The 14,572-nt window shown below is 36.6% G+C and overlaps 1 protein-coding gene across 1 annotated transcript; it reads right to left on the bottom strand.

Moving 5' to 3' along the window:
* Window positions 1-12,187: 12,187 nt before the first annotated feature.
* LOC110917718 (ACD11 homolog protein) lies at window positions 12,188-13,578 on the bottom strand. The gene is made up of 4 exons (XM_022162178.2): window positions 13,239-13,578; window positions 12,705-12,877; window positions 12,480-12,625; window positions 12,188-12,393 (listed from the first exon to the last, which is right to left on the bottom strand). Exons 1-4 carry the CDS (start codon window positions 13,512-13,514, stop codon window positions 12,287-12,289), a joined length of 702 nt encoding a protein of 233 aa, XP_022017870.1. The 5' UTR covers window positions 13,515-13,578; the 3' UTR covers window positions 12,188-12,286.
* Window positions 13,579-14,572: the final 994 nt, after the last annotated feature.

Genomic DNA, 14,572 nt, shown 5'->3' with positions numbered 1-14,572 from the left:
TGACTGCTGTTGTTATCTAGCTTCTCTATATTGGTAGAAGTGTTCACTGGATGTGGTGCCAGGCCGCATCGCTGTGAATACTTCCGTTTTCATACACCAAATGCGGTGCCAGCCGCCTCGTTATACCGTTCTCATATTCCAGGTAAGTCCTCCTCCATCACTGGACAGATTGGATTCAACCACTGTGTCGATGCGTTCCCGCACGGACATAATTAGGTTGTTAGCTAGTGGGGGTTTTGATAAGGGTAATGGTCACTCGCGGTCGATGCTAACGCGAGATCTGGGACCATACCCCTTCAATAGTCATTCTTCTTAGGCCAGTGAATGCGTCTGGTAATTGATTAGCTAATTTTTATGAGTGAATTATCCTTTGAACTTTTTGTCCATAATGTTTAATACGAGGATCAATGATAATTCATTCTAAGGGGCTGTTTGGTAACATCTGAATGGTTAAGTGTTGAACTAGTAAGAGGTCTGAACCATTAAGTGCTGAACCAGTAAGAGGTCTCAACCATTAAGAGCCTGTATAATGCTTAACCGTTCAGAGGCAAATGTCTGACTAATTCAAATTAGAGGTCTTAATCATTCAGACTCTGTATAAATCTTAACCATTCAGAGGCAAATGTCTGAACCATTCAGACATCTGCTTGCTGAACCAGTAAGAGGTCTGAACCATTAAGAGCCTCATTAAGAGGTAAACAAACAGCCTCTAACTCATTTCTATTTCCAACTGCCTTTAGTCTCCCCCACATATTGGGAATGTTGATTCATTGAAATGGATATCAATTAAGTGAGTCGTAAATAAATCCATCTTTAATGGCTCAAAGTGTTAACTATAGATAGCGTGGAGGAAGTACTATAACTTGTTGGCTTGATGTGAATTAATGTTGTACATGTAAGATCAATTGTGCCAAATTACAGATATGAAATGTTGCTCATTGGCTTTGCAATAAATTGTGAACATTTAGTGATCATCTTAACAAAGCTACATGAAGTTCAACAATTATTCAAATAATCATTAATAACTTGGGAACTAAATTTGCCGTTATCACCAAAATATATATACTAATCTGGAATGATATTTTTGCTACCACATTGGCTAAGCCATAATCGCACAAACTTCAGGTTGTGGTTTTGTTAACCATTTAGATGATACATCGATTTAAAACTCTAAATAGTATCATATTATATATATATATATATATATATATATATATCCTTTATTCATTCTAGAATATTTAGGGATCACACCCTACTTTGGGTGGTAAATAGTAAACTTCCCTTAAGAGCAACCATGTTATGTTTAATTGTCACGAAAAATCTTATGGTTCTTCAATACATTTCACATCATCATTGACTCGGTGTGGTCTTACCGGTCGTGCGAATTATTAAATAATTATAATCCATAAACTTCTGGTATATGATCGTATATGTATTACTTGCATGTATGTAATACAAAACGTACGATACGAGAGAATGTATAATAACTTTAAAGTTCAAACCATCATCTTATATAGTCACTCCTTAGTTTGCCACTATTGATGGTCCATCTCATTATTAACATGACCTTTATTACAATTCTAAATGGTCGATCTCATCATTAAACTTTCTCACTTATGTCCATGATCACTATCTTTACAATGACTAATATGTAATCACAATCACTTCAGGGAATGAGATAATGAGATAGAATCTGAAAACTTCCATGGATTTTCATTCTTTACTTTGTCACATGGATATGAGATTATTTCAAACTATTCATACTTTCTTAATGATGTTGCTACTTGAGGGACATATTCCAAGTGTGACAAATGAGAATTCGTTTATCCGATTTTTCCTTATAATTAATCTTCCCACAACATAATATATACTGAGAACTAATTGCGTGATCGAAGCATGTATGATTATCGGTCTTAAATCTTACGAACTTCTATAGATTAGTAATGAGATTTTTGGAGTTTAACACTTCAGGTGTCATATCTAAGATGAAACACTCATAATTTCATAAGGTCAAAACTACAATAAGAACGCCAAACATACCACCGATCCGATCAAATAGATTGTTATCACGAAGAAGAATAGGCACGCCTGAAATTCTAAGGGATACAATCCGACCAAAAGGGAGGTCTTCGCCGAACCAGATATTGAACTTTGAGAACACGATGGAAAGACCCACGGAGTATGTTTCCATAACCGCCAAAGCAGCATCTTTATTGCTTAGTGTGATTATAGCACTAAGCCCCCCAACATAAGACAAACCATAACCTTGCAAGCCACCAACATCTAGCACTTGTTTTATGCTACCGAGGGACCTAATGTTTTTGGCAAGGCCAAATATCGACCTGCCAACGCAATGCAGTGGATACACCGACCCATCACCCTCCACTGAGATTGTCTTCACCCCCTGCCTAACGCCCCCACCCTTTCCCTTGAACAAATCAGCATAAAGCTCCCCTTCTCAAACAGTCGCGTTGCCTGACAGACCCACACCATTGGTTTGACTGTTCACTAGAGCTTTCTGGTTATTCGCTGGAACTTCTCTCCCGTTATCTTCCGGAGCTGCTTCCTTGGGCCTCCATGTTTTCCTTCCGAAAGGTTCCGACGTGTATATGGATTTCTAGTGATTCTTATCATACTTTGCATGAAAGTGACATAGAATTACAATGGGAGACAGAGAGTGGGAGAGAGACAATGGTGGCGGGATTCCGTGGTTGGAAGTTCAGTACCAGAAGAATAGTAGGAGTAGAGGAGATGGCGTGGAGTGGACGTTCTTGGTGCAAAACCTTCCAGACCATGTGTCGAAGACGCTTCTGTGGCGAAAATTCCAGCCACACGGTTTCATAACGGATGTGTATGTGGCTCGGAAGAAAGATACAAAAGGTAATTGTTTCGGGTTTGTTCGATACGTGGGTGTGGTTAACATGGGAGAAACATTGATGGCCATGAACGTCGTGAAGATCTACGATGCAAAATTGTTGGTGTCATTAGCTTCGTGTACGTTAACTTCGTATAACGAACAATTTGTTTTTTAAAAAAGCAACTCAAATTAAGAATGTTCATTTTAAAAAGTTTATATTTGCTACATGTTATAAATGAATATTTATATAAAGAATATATATAGCTATAAAACATGTAAGAGATCACACACGAACATCGGAACATGCAGCCATTTGTTATGACGAACGAATTGGTACGGATCTGATTCACACGCGAACTCGTGGACATTCATCAAAACATTTTAACTAAAAGTCATAATTATGAAATCATTTTAGTTGTTCTATTCTCCTTGAAAAGACGTAGGCGCAAATTCTCTCAATTTGTGTGGCAATTTTAAACCCTTCATAGCTAGGTTTGTAACACAAAGGCAAGCTAATAGTCTTCCTAGACCATATATATGCTATGTTAGGTGACCATGAAAGGAGGTCAGGAGGGCCAATTACGTATGCGCCACGATCACATAAACACCGCGTTGTACCCAATGAGTGGTCGTGAATGAGGTGGGCATGCTTGTCCTCATACTTGTGAGTGAAGCAAATTGCAGTGTGTGCGAGTGTGAATGAGAGTGAATGTGATCACAACATAACATACGTTAGTGATAGTGAGAGGGAACACTTCCAGTGGTGGAGGTTCTTGGTGGCCCGGGGGTGCCCCATCTACAATTGATTTTTCGCTCGTAGTGCTATAAGTTTTCCGAAAATTTTTGAATTTTTTTTTGTAATGTAAAATAATATTGGATTTTTGAAAGTCTGACCCCGCTGATTTTTCGTTTAAGCTCCGTCACAGAACACTTCACATACCTAGATGTCATGCCTTTCATTATCACTATCATTATCCCACTCTTGTTAGAAACACACATCAAATCAAAATTAAAAGTGCGTTTTTTACCATAATAAACACATAACTCTCTCGAAAACACACGAAAAAATATGTCCCGAAGATAACGGCATCCACGTTAGACCACGACACTTGAATGATTAGGACAAGAACACGAAATTTCACGAGACAAATTAAGTGACAAAATTTGGCCAAAATAATAAAATATATGGCTTACAACTACAAGTTACCAACCAAAATAGGGGCACGTGGAAATAATGAATTTTTATTTTTTTTAACGGCGTGGAAACAATGAAATAGCATCTTATATATCATTTTTTCAACGATGAACATAATCAAACCTGAGTACTTTTAGGGCATCTATTAGATCAAACGAAGTACTTTGAGAGTAACCTAAGTTTATCACCAATTCCGAGGAAAGCCCGGTAACCCATCTGCCCTTAGACACGACAGTGAAATTACCGGTAAAACCCGTTTGCCTCAAGGATCGATCCCAAATTTTCCTGTGTCTCCTATCATTGCCCACCAATGTCTCACTCTATACCAAAAGGGAGTTGAACATGCGTCTTACAATAGAAATACAAGTCTTCCACCACTTAGATCTAGAAATCATTGACTCTTATATATCATTAGTTCTAGCTTTTTGTTTTCTTCTATTGGAATTTATTTAAACACAAGTTAGTTAATTATCATTAACGACCCATGACATTATAGCCTAGTGGTATCTTGGGGGTGGGATAAGGCTTATGACCATTAGGTCATGGGTTCGATTCCCACAAAGGGGGTTTCCCAAATTTATTGGGTTTCCTCCTAAATTGGTGTATAGGCATCATTGCCTAGTGGAGATGGATATGATCGGGTGGTTCTGTTGGTGGCACGATGATACTCCAATGATCCGTCAGTGATCCAAATTTGCCGTTCAAAAAAAAAAAAAGTTAATTATCATTAACGATAACACTTGGAGCTATTGATTGCTAAACCCCTTCAGTGGCTGGCTGATCTAAGAATTTTTTTCATTAGGTTTCTTTTGGTAGATTCTCACTAATTGTCACTATTTTTTCTTCAAATCATAAGAGATTCTCATTATTTTTTTCCAAACTAAATGGGTTCTCCCACAAAAGTGACCTAGATTTGCCAATAAACCCCCATTCCAAACTAAATGGGTTCTCCCACAAAAGTAACCTAGATTTGCCAATAAACCCCCATGATTAATCTGCACGTTTAACCTGGATCATTGTTTGAACTCTTGTTTAATATTATAAAACTCCAACATAGTTTCTTATTTTGTGTGAAAAAAAAAAAACCATTTGATCTACTTTCCTAAATTAAATATTCAAACTTGTTCATAAATTCATATTAAAGGGTATGGTCCTAAATCTCGCGTTAATCACACGAGTTAGTCTTAGGTCGTGCATAAGACATACCCAAAGTAAGCCAAAATGGTGACTTTCCCGACCTTGCGGTGACTACAAGGGTGTGTCCCAGGTCGCGCGCGAGGTCAGGACCAGTATAAAATCAATTCCGACACTTAGTTCCTTTAACAAACGACCTGGCTTCCCTGAACTTGCGCCGACTGCATGGATGTACCCAAGTTGTGCGGGACAAGACGCGCAGGGAAACATTGTGGGCCAATAGGCGCTCAACAAGCTGTATCTGATCATGCTGCACGATAAACAATCGTGCAGGAGACAAGAAGTACACAAGGACACATACGTGACACCAATCAGCTTGCGCCGACCACTGCCCCACGATCTCCACTTAGCTGCTGATGACAACCAGACAATAAGGACAACCGTCAGGACACATGGATCTATTCAGCATGCGCCAACTAACCTCTCGCCTAGAATCATTAACGGTCATGGCAAAAGAAGCAAAATGGATATTCCTTGTTGATCTTAGGCCCAAGGCCCATCAGCCCATCTTCTTCACAAATCACCTCAGCGATAAATAAAGAACTTCACCTCCAAGTTTAAGGAGCGCTCTCTTGCTCTCTCACTTAATACATACCCTCTTATCCTCAAAACAAGTTCTTATTCTCACGCCGTAGGTTGGTTACAAGGAGAACCCCCTATTCTCCTCCTTGTAACGAGCTTCACGGTGTGTTGATTGTTTCGAAGGATTGTCGTAGCTATTCATCAAGTTCAGAAGAAGATTAACCTTATTTGGACGAGACACAAACTACAAACTAATCGTCGGATTAACTTGGTGTTTCTTCTTATATATACTTCTAGTGCTATCGTGTCCACCATCTTTGTTTGAACTCTTAACAAATCATGGCTAAGGGGTTGTTTGTTTACCTCTTAATAAGGCTCTTAATGGTTCAGACCTCTTACCTCTTACTGGTTCAGCACTTAATGATTCAGACTGTTTGTTTCACGAGCAGATGTCTGAATGGTTCAGACATTTGCCTCTGAATGGTTAAGATTTATACAGAGTCTGAATGGTTAAGACCCCTCTAATCTGAATTGGTCAGACATTTGTCTCTGAACGGTTAAGCATTATAAAGGCTCTTAATGGTTCAGACCTCTTACTGGTTCAGCACTTAATTATTCAGATGTTGCCAAACAACCCCTAACATGTTTAACATAGTTTCTTATTTTGTGTGAAAAAAATCATTTGATATAGTTTCCTAAATTAAATATTCAAACTTGTGGCTAAAGGGTGTGGGGTCATAATTGGAACATGATTCGTCACTTAGGAACATGAATGGAAGGCTATACCACACCCTCTCCTAATCCACCATGGTTTACATGGATTAAACCATGGCAACCATGGTCCTCCTTTCCATTTTTCAAGTAATTATTTCCGTTTTCTTTATACAAAGATAAATTAAAATAAATAAGGGGATAGTGGTTTGTGTCATGACCACACCCTTAGGGTAGTGATTTTATATTGTGGATTAGAGGTGAGTGACATGTCACTGGCGTGGAGGGTCATGGTGGTCATAAGGGTCATGACCACACCTTATATAGCTATAAATCCATACATACTTCTAGTGTTAATACATACTTCTATAACCTTTTTTCAGAAAAACTGACATAGAGGGTCATGATGATCATAAGAGTCATGACCACAACTTATAGCTATAAATCCATGTACTTCTAGTGTTAATCCATACTTCTATAACCTTTTTTTAGAAAAGATAGTTTGTTATCTTAAATTGATCGTAATTTGATTCAATTTTGTTCCAAGTGAATTAAAATGTCGATATGGATAAATTGCATTCAAAAGTGATCATTTTTTTTGAGATATTATTCTAGTAAAAAGAGTTTTTTTTTTAACGGCCAACAGAATCAATCCCGAGCACTCTCGGGGCACCTATTGGACCAAACGGAGTACTCCGAGAGTAACCCGAGTCCACCACCAATTCCAGGGAAAACCCGGTAACCAACCGGCCCGTAGGCACGACGGTGAAATTACCGGTAAAACCCGTTTGGCTCAAGGATCGAACCCAAGTTTCATTGGGTCTTCTATCATTGCCCACCAATGCCTCACTCTGCACCAAATGGGAGTTGAACTTGCATTTCTCAAGAGAAATAAAAGCCTTCCACCACTTGATCTAGAGATCACTAGCTCTAGTAAAAAGAGTCTACATGACAATATCAACAAAAAGGCACTTATATAGTCTTTGAACGTGTGATAATTTCGCTAGTAACCTACATTTGTTATTTTTTCAATATGTTGTGTAATTTAATGGAGTTTAAAATCTCTAATTTCTCAATGTGAAATTAATTCTTTAATAAAAGTATGTTAATCTTTCATTATATTTTAACCATTATCACAACCACTTTTGTAGCTATGAATATCCGAAAATTAGGTTATACGAAAAGATTAACATATGAAGAAACAAACAATTAAAAAGGTAGCTTTATATTTAAGATTAGTTAATGAGAACAAATGGTCATAAAACCAAAAGTAGTGACAAAAGTAAATGTAAAATAATTCCTTGTCATAAAACCAAAAGTAATGACAACATTAAAAGTAGAATAATTCCTTATTCAAGGGCAAGTAACAAAATATACAAATCTTAGAAGGAAAAAATATGTATTGGTTGGCTACACACTTCACATGCCTATGTTAGGGTAGTAAGCGCACCGAACCGACCCCAATCGAACATGACATTGTTCATGTTCATTCATTAAGATTTTATTGGAAAAATGAATGGTTCACAAACATATAACCAAACCTTGTTCGTGTTTGTTCATTAAGCTTTTTTAGAGGTGACAATGGAAACGACGGTAGTGGTGACAGAGATGATGACGATGGAGGTGGTGCTTGTGCCAGCAACGAGTAGGTGGTAGAGACAAACAATGGTCATAGGTGATGCTAACTCATTTAGACCCGTTTTAAGCTAACATGTTTTTTTTATAATGACCCTTTGTGCCCCGTTGTCTAAATTGAGTTGACCCAAATGAATCCATATTCAAATTTCTTCTACCCAAATCAACCCATTCTTTAAAGAATGGGTCATGATTTACACCTATATACAAGTATATAAAACAGTCACACAACATGAACAGCACAAGTGATACAACATGTGAGAAGATTTTGAGAAAAAAAAAAAATATGTACAATTTAGATGTATAGGGCAATTAGTAACAAATAATATCATGCAAGCCTTCCACATTAGACATGATTTGGAATTCTCAACAAGCTCCTATGCATGGGACAAGAAAACAGGATGTTAATAATAATAATAATTAAAAAGCATCAAAGATTGATATAGATGGACATTCTAAGTGGGCTAAAGCAGTCATTTCATGTGGGAAATTGGGATAATGAAGGGGCGTTGATGAGTGATGACACGTTGAATTGTGAAATCGGAGGGATTGTTAACTTGTTATAAGGGTGTACGGGGCGCATTCGGGGAAGCATTCGGTGAAGCCTTTCCCCGATCGGGAACACCGCCGCCATTCCCGCGGGGTCCCGAATCGGGGTGGCTTTTGGGTGGTGGTTCACCGATGTAAATGTTGCGTGGATCGAGGAGATGACCGTTGAACGGTCGACTTTTTAATAAAAAAAAAAATCACTTTTTTTAAACTAATATAAATACCCAACTCATTCTCACCCTTTTTTTATACACAACCCATCTCATTCTCTATATTTTTTTAAACTCTCCAACCACAACCATTTCACTTTTTATTTTTTATACTCTCCAACCAAACCCCCTCCACTTTTTATTTTTTATACACCGAGCAATGAAGAACCGACCCCGCGAGGCCAAGAAAAAAACTAAGGGACGGGTCTCGAAACCGTCTCGAGATGGTTCGAGCGGTGCAAATGCTCAACCACAACCCCCTTTCGGATACACTTCACAACCCCCGTTTTTTTTCCAACAACCTCCACACCCCTCGTTTTACAACACCCAACAACCCAATTTCGGCTATTTTCAAAATTTGCTATCAATGGACGCTCCTCCTCAATCCCCCGCCTTCGACCCATATGCTTATCGTTCTCCACAAGTTCCTTCTACACGAGGAAATGTCGAACGTCCTCTACCTATTGACGAGGACGACGAGGACGATGAGGTAGTGCCCGAAACTCAAAATTTGGGCGACGACGACGAGGAATATGAATATAATGTGGACGAAGACGCGGGCAACGAAGAAGACGAGGCTCGAGAAAAAAAAGGGAAAACGGTGAGCGAAAAATGGACAAAAGTGTCAAGCTACATCGTTTGATCATCCTCGCCCGAAAGCGAGAAATCGCTAACAAGTACGGGTGGCCATGCGATTTCTAAAATTTTAATTTTCTAGTTTGAATGTATTTTTTTTTTCTAGTTTGAATGTGTTTTTTTTTCTAGTTTGAATGTATTTTTTTTTAAATTTAATGAAATGTCTTTTATATAATTTTTAAACATCCATAATTTTACCAAAAAAAAAATTAATTTTGAACTCACCTAATAGGGGAGTGCCGCCATCAAAAATCGGTATTAGGGGAGTGTATTAGGGGAGTTGACATGGCACCATGTGATTGGTTGTGTGTAAGAGGAGGGACTCACCTATTAGGTGAGCACCCCTTACACCCTAAGATTAGGGTGTTGTTAAATATACCCAAAAGTCAATCTTTTAGGAGAGAGAATTGTGGGTAGGAGAGAGAAAAGAGTTGTCATTAATTACCTAAAGCATTAATTATCTAGAATATTTTTAAATTATTAATTACAATCATTATTTTTAGAGTTTTTTTTTTCCAAACTAGTGTTAGTGGAAAAAATATTTACTAAAATAGTGTTTATTGAAAAGTATTTACCAAAATGGTGTTTCTTGAGTATTTTGTGTGTCTTTTCTTTGTAACCAACATATTAAACTTTTATAATATTTCTATTAATAAGTTTATGAAGTGTATATTTTTTTATTCTTTAATAATTTATATTTTTTAACAAATCTAATATTTTTAGAGTTTTTTTTTTCCAAACTAGTCTTTTCTTTGTAACCAACAGGTGTATCCCCACTAGCCGGGTTCCGGGAAAATGGATTTGTGGCGGGGCAAATGGTACTGAAAGCAGAGTCAAAGAAGGTGGAAAAGCACGCAAAAGCTTGTGAGGATAATCAACATGCCTTTGTCCCCCTGGCGTTTGACACGTTCGGCTCCTTGGCGCCGGAGGCAGTTCGGTTCTTGTCTAGAGTTCAGCGTGTGGTCCATAGCAACTTTTCGACCCCTCAGGGGCGAGGCTTTGTTTTTAGTAGATTAGGGTTTTCTATTCAAAAAGGGATGGCGGCGCAGTTTGTTGCTCGTCTACCTGCTATCCTTATGTAATTTGCCCTGATGATTGGAATGAAATTGCTTAAAAAAATATTTTTTTTTATTTCTCTGATCAACTTTTTATACTTTTTTTAGTAATAACTCTTTTAAAAAACATATTAGTTTTCTTTTTCTTTTCCTATAAAATTAAATCATTATCTATTTTTGTATACTTATTTTACACCTTTTTCTTAAACAAGAATTGATCTTTTTTTAGTTCAAGATTAATCCAAGTTATTATTAATACTATGATTATTTTATTAACATTAAAATATAACTTACTAGTTACTAGGCACTGTAGTGCATCATCATGAGTTTCAAAAACAGTAAATCGAAATGGAAATGGGTATCGAGTTGCAATTTGTAAATAAAATTTTAATTATAAATTGTAATAATCTCTTGATTATTTCTCTTATATAAATTCCAAGTAAATCATTAAGTTATAATAACGTAACTTATATTTAAAAATTAAAAAGTATATTGATTGATTGAAAAAATATCAATCGTTAAAGAATTAAAAAAATAGATACTTGATTAATTTAATAGAATAATATAAAAATATTATTATTACTTTTGACTTTTATAATAAAATAATGTAATAAAGTAAATAACATAAAAACATAATTATTGCTTTTGACTTTTATAATAAAATAATGTAGTAAAGTGTTTAATCATTACCAAGTTTGACTAATGGGTAGATTTATCTTTGTATTGGGTGTATTTATCATACCCCTAAGATTATTATGTATAATATTTGGTCTGGTAGCAAAGCTCGCAAACTTTTGACGTTTATATTTAAAAGTCAACAATTTGAGGTGTTCAACACTGCTGAGGTTACATACACGAAGAGGCAGTTATTTAGTTGTTTTACTTTTTTTTTTTATCGATCAATTAATGGGTTCAATTTGATTCACATCTAAATGCACTTTACATCAATATCGCAGGTAAGCGAGCAACAAGCTGCGCCGCTACCCCTTTCTGAATAGCAAACCCTAGCCTATTAAAGACAAACCCCTGCCCCCTGTTGATGATGAGCCGCTGCTGTGGACAACCTGTTGGACCCTAGTCAACAAACGGATAGCTTCTGGAGCTAGGGATCCAAAGGGGACAAATGCATGTTGGTTATCAGAAATAGTAATACTATGCGTAAATACAAGTGGTATTGCATTATGCAATATATGACAATTGATAGATTAGAAAGTTGAAGAGAAGGCTCGGGTTCACAATAGCTGTAATGATTTAACCATAAGACGATGTATGTGGAGTAGTGATGTCAATAACAGATATAAGGTTAAAGGCAGCAAAAAGTCAACTGCAAGTTCAAATCAGTTACATTATGTTGGCACTTGGCAGCAAATGTATTGCGGATTTTTTCTTTTTTGAAAAGTAAACTTCAATAAAAACAAACCTCCGATCCAAACAACAAGTTGAATTGGTAGCCGCCTCGCGCCTTGTATATCACTGTTAAAACAATATGTGCATTTTTGTATGTAACAAGAGAAATGAACAATGACTAATTTGTATGTCAAGTTAGAGGTAAGTATACAAGTGTGTCAAAAAAAAAAAAAAAAAAAAAAAAAAAAAAAAAAAAAAAAAAACCACACAACATGAATTATAACAAGTGATACATCCACATTAGACATGATTTAATGAGTTGTTGATTATTTAAAGTTTACATTAACCCAACCAAAGTTGGATCATACATACAAAATCACCAATCCAGTTTAATACCTCTAGAAATATATAGATTATCAATGATTTTTATAACATCAATTGATGCTTTTATGTACCTCCTCATTTCTTTGTCCGCTGATTTATCTGTAACACAAGATAAGCAAGCAAAGATATAAAGCGAGGTAACCAAACAATCCGACGATAATTAATAATTAATCTCACACGCGTACCGGTTTCATTTAGATTCAACAAAAGTTGTTCCCTTGTTGGAAGAGTACACATTCCAGCAGAAGCCGCAGTCCTTACTGCCCATGTGTGATACGGTGCACAAGTTTGTTGATATGCTGTTGTAGCTGCGGTTTTAAGCGAAAGGTTTCTGAAATATCACAAAAGTACTATTAATAAAAAAACGCCATTAACTGATTGGTTATGAAAATAAAACACGCGCGACTTACTCGGGTGACAAAAAGTTCTGAAATAATTCTTTTATGAGATCTAGACCTTGCCTAACTCTGCGAAGGTTACGAGTATGGCTTCCAGGTGATTTTACCGTCTTATTCTTTAAGTCATAGTCAACTACGCTACTTAACGTGTCGAAACTCTTTGATGCCTCAAGAAGATCTTTCAACTGAAAACCATCAACCGTCAAGTCATAACATTTGAAACCGTAACATCTAACTAATAAGTTAAAGTTGAGAAACTAATTAACAATTATAGAAATACCTAACCAAATTTAAGTAAAAAAATCACAAGAACCACATAAACACGTGCACGCAATCATGTGAAGATCTAGTAATATCCCGCACCCTTATTTATTACACATTAAGCGCTAGATACAGGTGTTTATGCAGTTCTCACAGTTATCCACGTGATTGTGTGCAAATAATTATTTGCACGAATGTATCATAAAATCAGGGATAATGTTAAAAGCTTCACACACACACAAAAAAAAAAAAAAAAAAAAAAAAAAAAAAAAAAAAAAAAAAAACCTTGGCTGTGTATTCCATTTCGGCGAATTTAAAAGCGATGCCAAGACAACCGAAAAGCACGGAAACGAAAGAACAGGCCTCACAAAACGGCTTCAACGGCAAATCAATCAAGGGCTCATTACCGTCGCCCTTTTTAATCAAATCGGAAATCTCCTCAAACGCCTGCGCAATCGACGAAAGAGGGGTTTGTGCTCTATCAACCTTCTGACCATCCTCCTGGCTTTTCATCCTTCTGATCCCAACACTTGAAATATAAACAAAAACAACAATAAGCATGCACTTTTCACGATCATCTAAAACCTAAAATACACAAAAATAAAAAATAAAAATATCAAGAAAATGAAAATAAGAAAATATGGAAAAAGTGAAATTAAGGAAATGCATACTTTTCTCGATGGAAGGAGAACCGTTAAATTTGTTTGTTTCTTTTTTTTTTATTAATGGGTATTTGTTTCTGAATCTTAATTACGGCAAATCCTAAAAAACAGGAGATTTTGTGTTTTTTTGTTAGTTTTCTTTGGCGCCTTTAAGGAATGTGCAACGGTTGGTTGGTTGGACCTTGTGTTTGTTGAGTTAAAACGGTTTTTGACACAATAGTCCATTTGAACAAAATATGTTTTCTTATGGACATTGGAATTAATTGTTCCATAACTTGAAAAACCGTTTTGGACACGACCAACCCGCAAGTTCGTATACCAATTTGTAGTCATGTTCTTTGAAACTGGTTTGGACCCGACCTGATTTGAAAAACATGTCAAAAACTGGGTTTTTGGTCCTAAATCGGTTTGAGTGGGTTGAGTTTTCAACCGTAAAATAGATTCTAAACCCGAACTGGTTTGTTTGAGCCAAAGGTGAAAAAACCAGGCCGGTTTACAACCCAAACAAGTTTGGGCCCAAACCAGGTTTTGTATGCCTCTACCATATTTAAAGAGAGTTAACCTCCTACAACTAAACCTTAGTGAAGGTTTGGTTTTAAGGCAAGAGGTCTTAAGTTCCAATCTGATCCCAACCGGGTTTTACCGCAGTGTGTTTTCCCAGGAACTGCAGTGCTGTCTACGGTTGCCTTTTGCCATTAGGTTACCCCGGGTTTTATTTTGTTGGCCGTTCAATAAAAACAACTAAACCTCTCTCCAAATACATCTTACTTAGTTACTTACTCAAGTCACGACACGAGATCCGTAAGTTTCTCTAGCAACAGTTAAATATCATGTTTACAAGTGATATATTTTGACTTGATAATTGCACCCAAGTTACAAAACAGAACAAGCTTCAAAACATCTTGATTCAATATAAGCTATCATACAAGAAAAACTTCCACTACATCACAAATCCGA

The sequence above is a fragment of the Helianthus annuus genome, chromosome 16 (genome assembly GCF_002127325.2).
Source record: "Helianthus annuus cultivar XRQ/B chromosome 16, HanXRQr2.0-SUNRISE, whole genome shotgun sequence".
Taxonomy (NCBI): Eukaryota; Viridiplantae; Streptophyta; class Magnoliopsida; order Asterales; family Asteraceae; genus Helianthus; species Helianthus annuus.
This window is presented reverse-complemented; position numbering and strand designations above follow the sequence as displayed.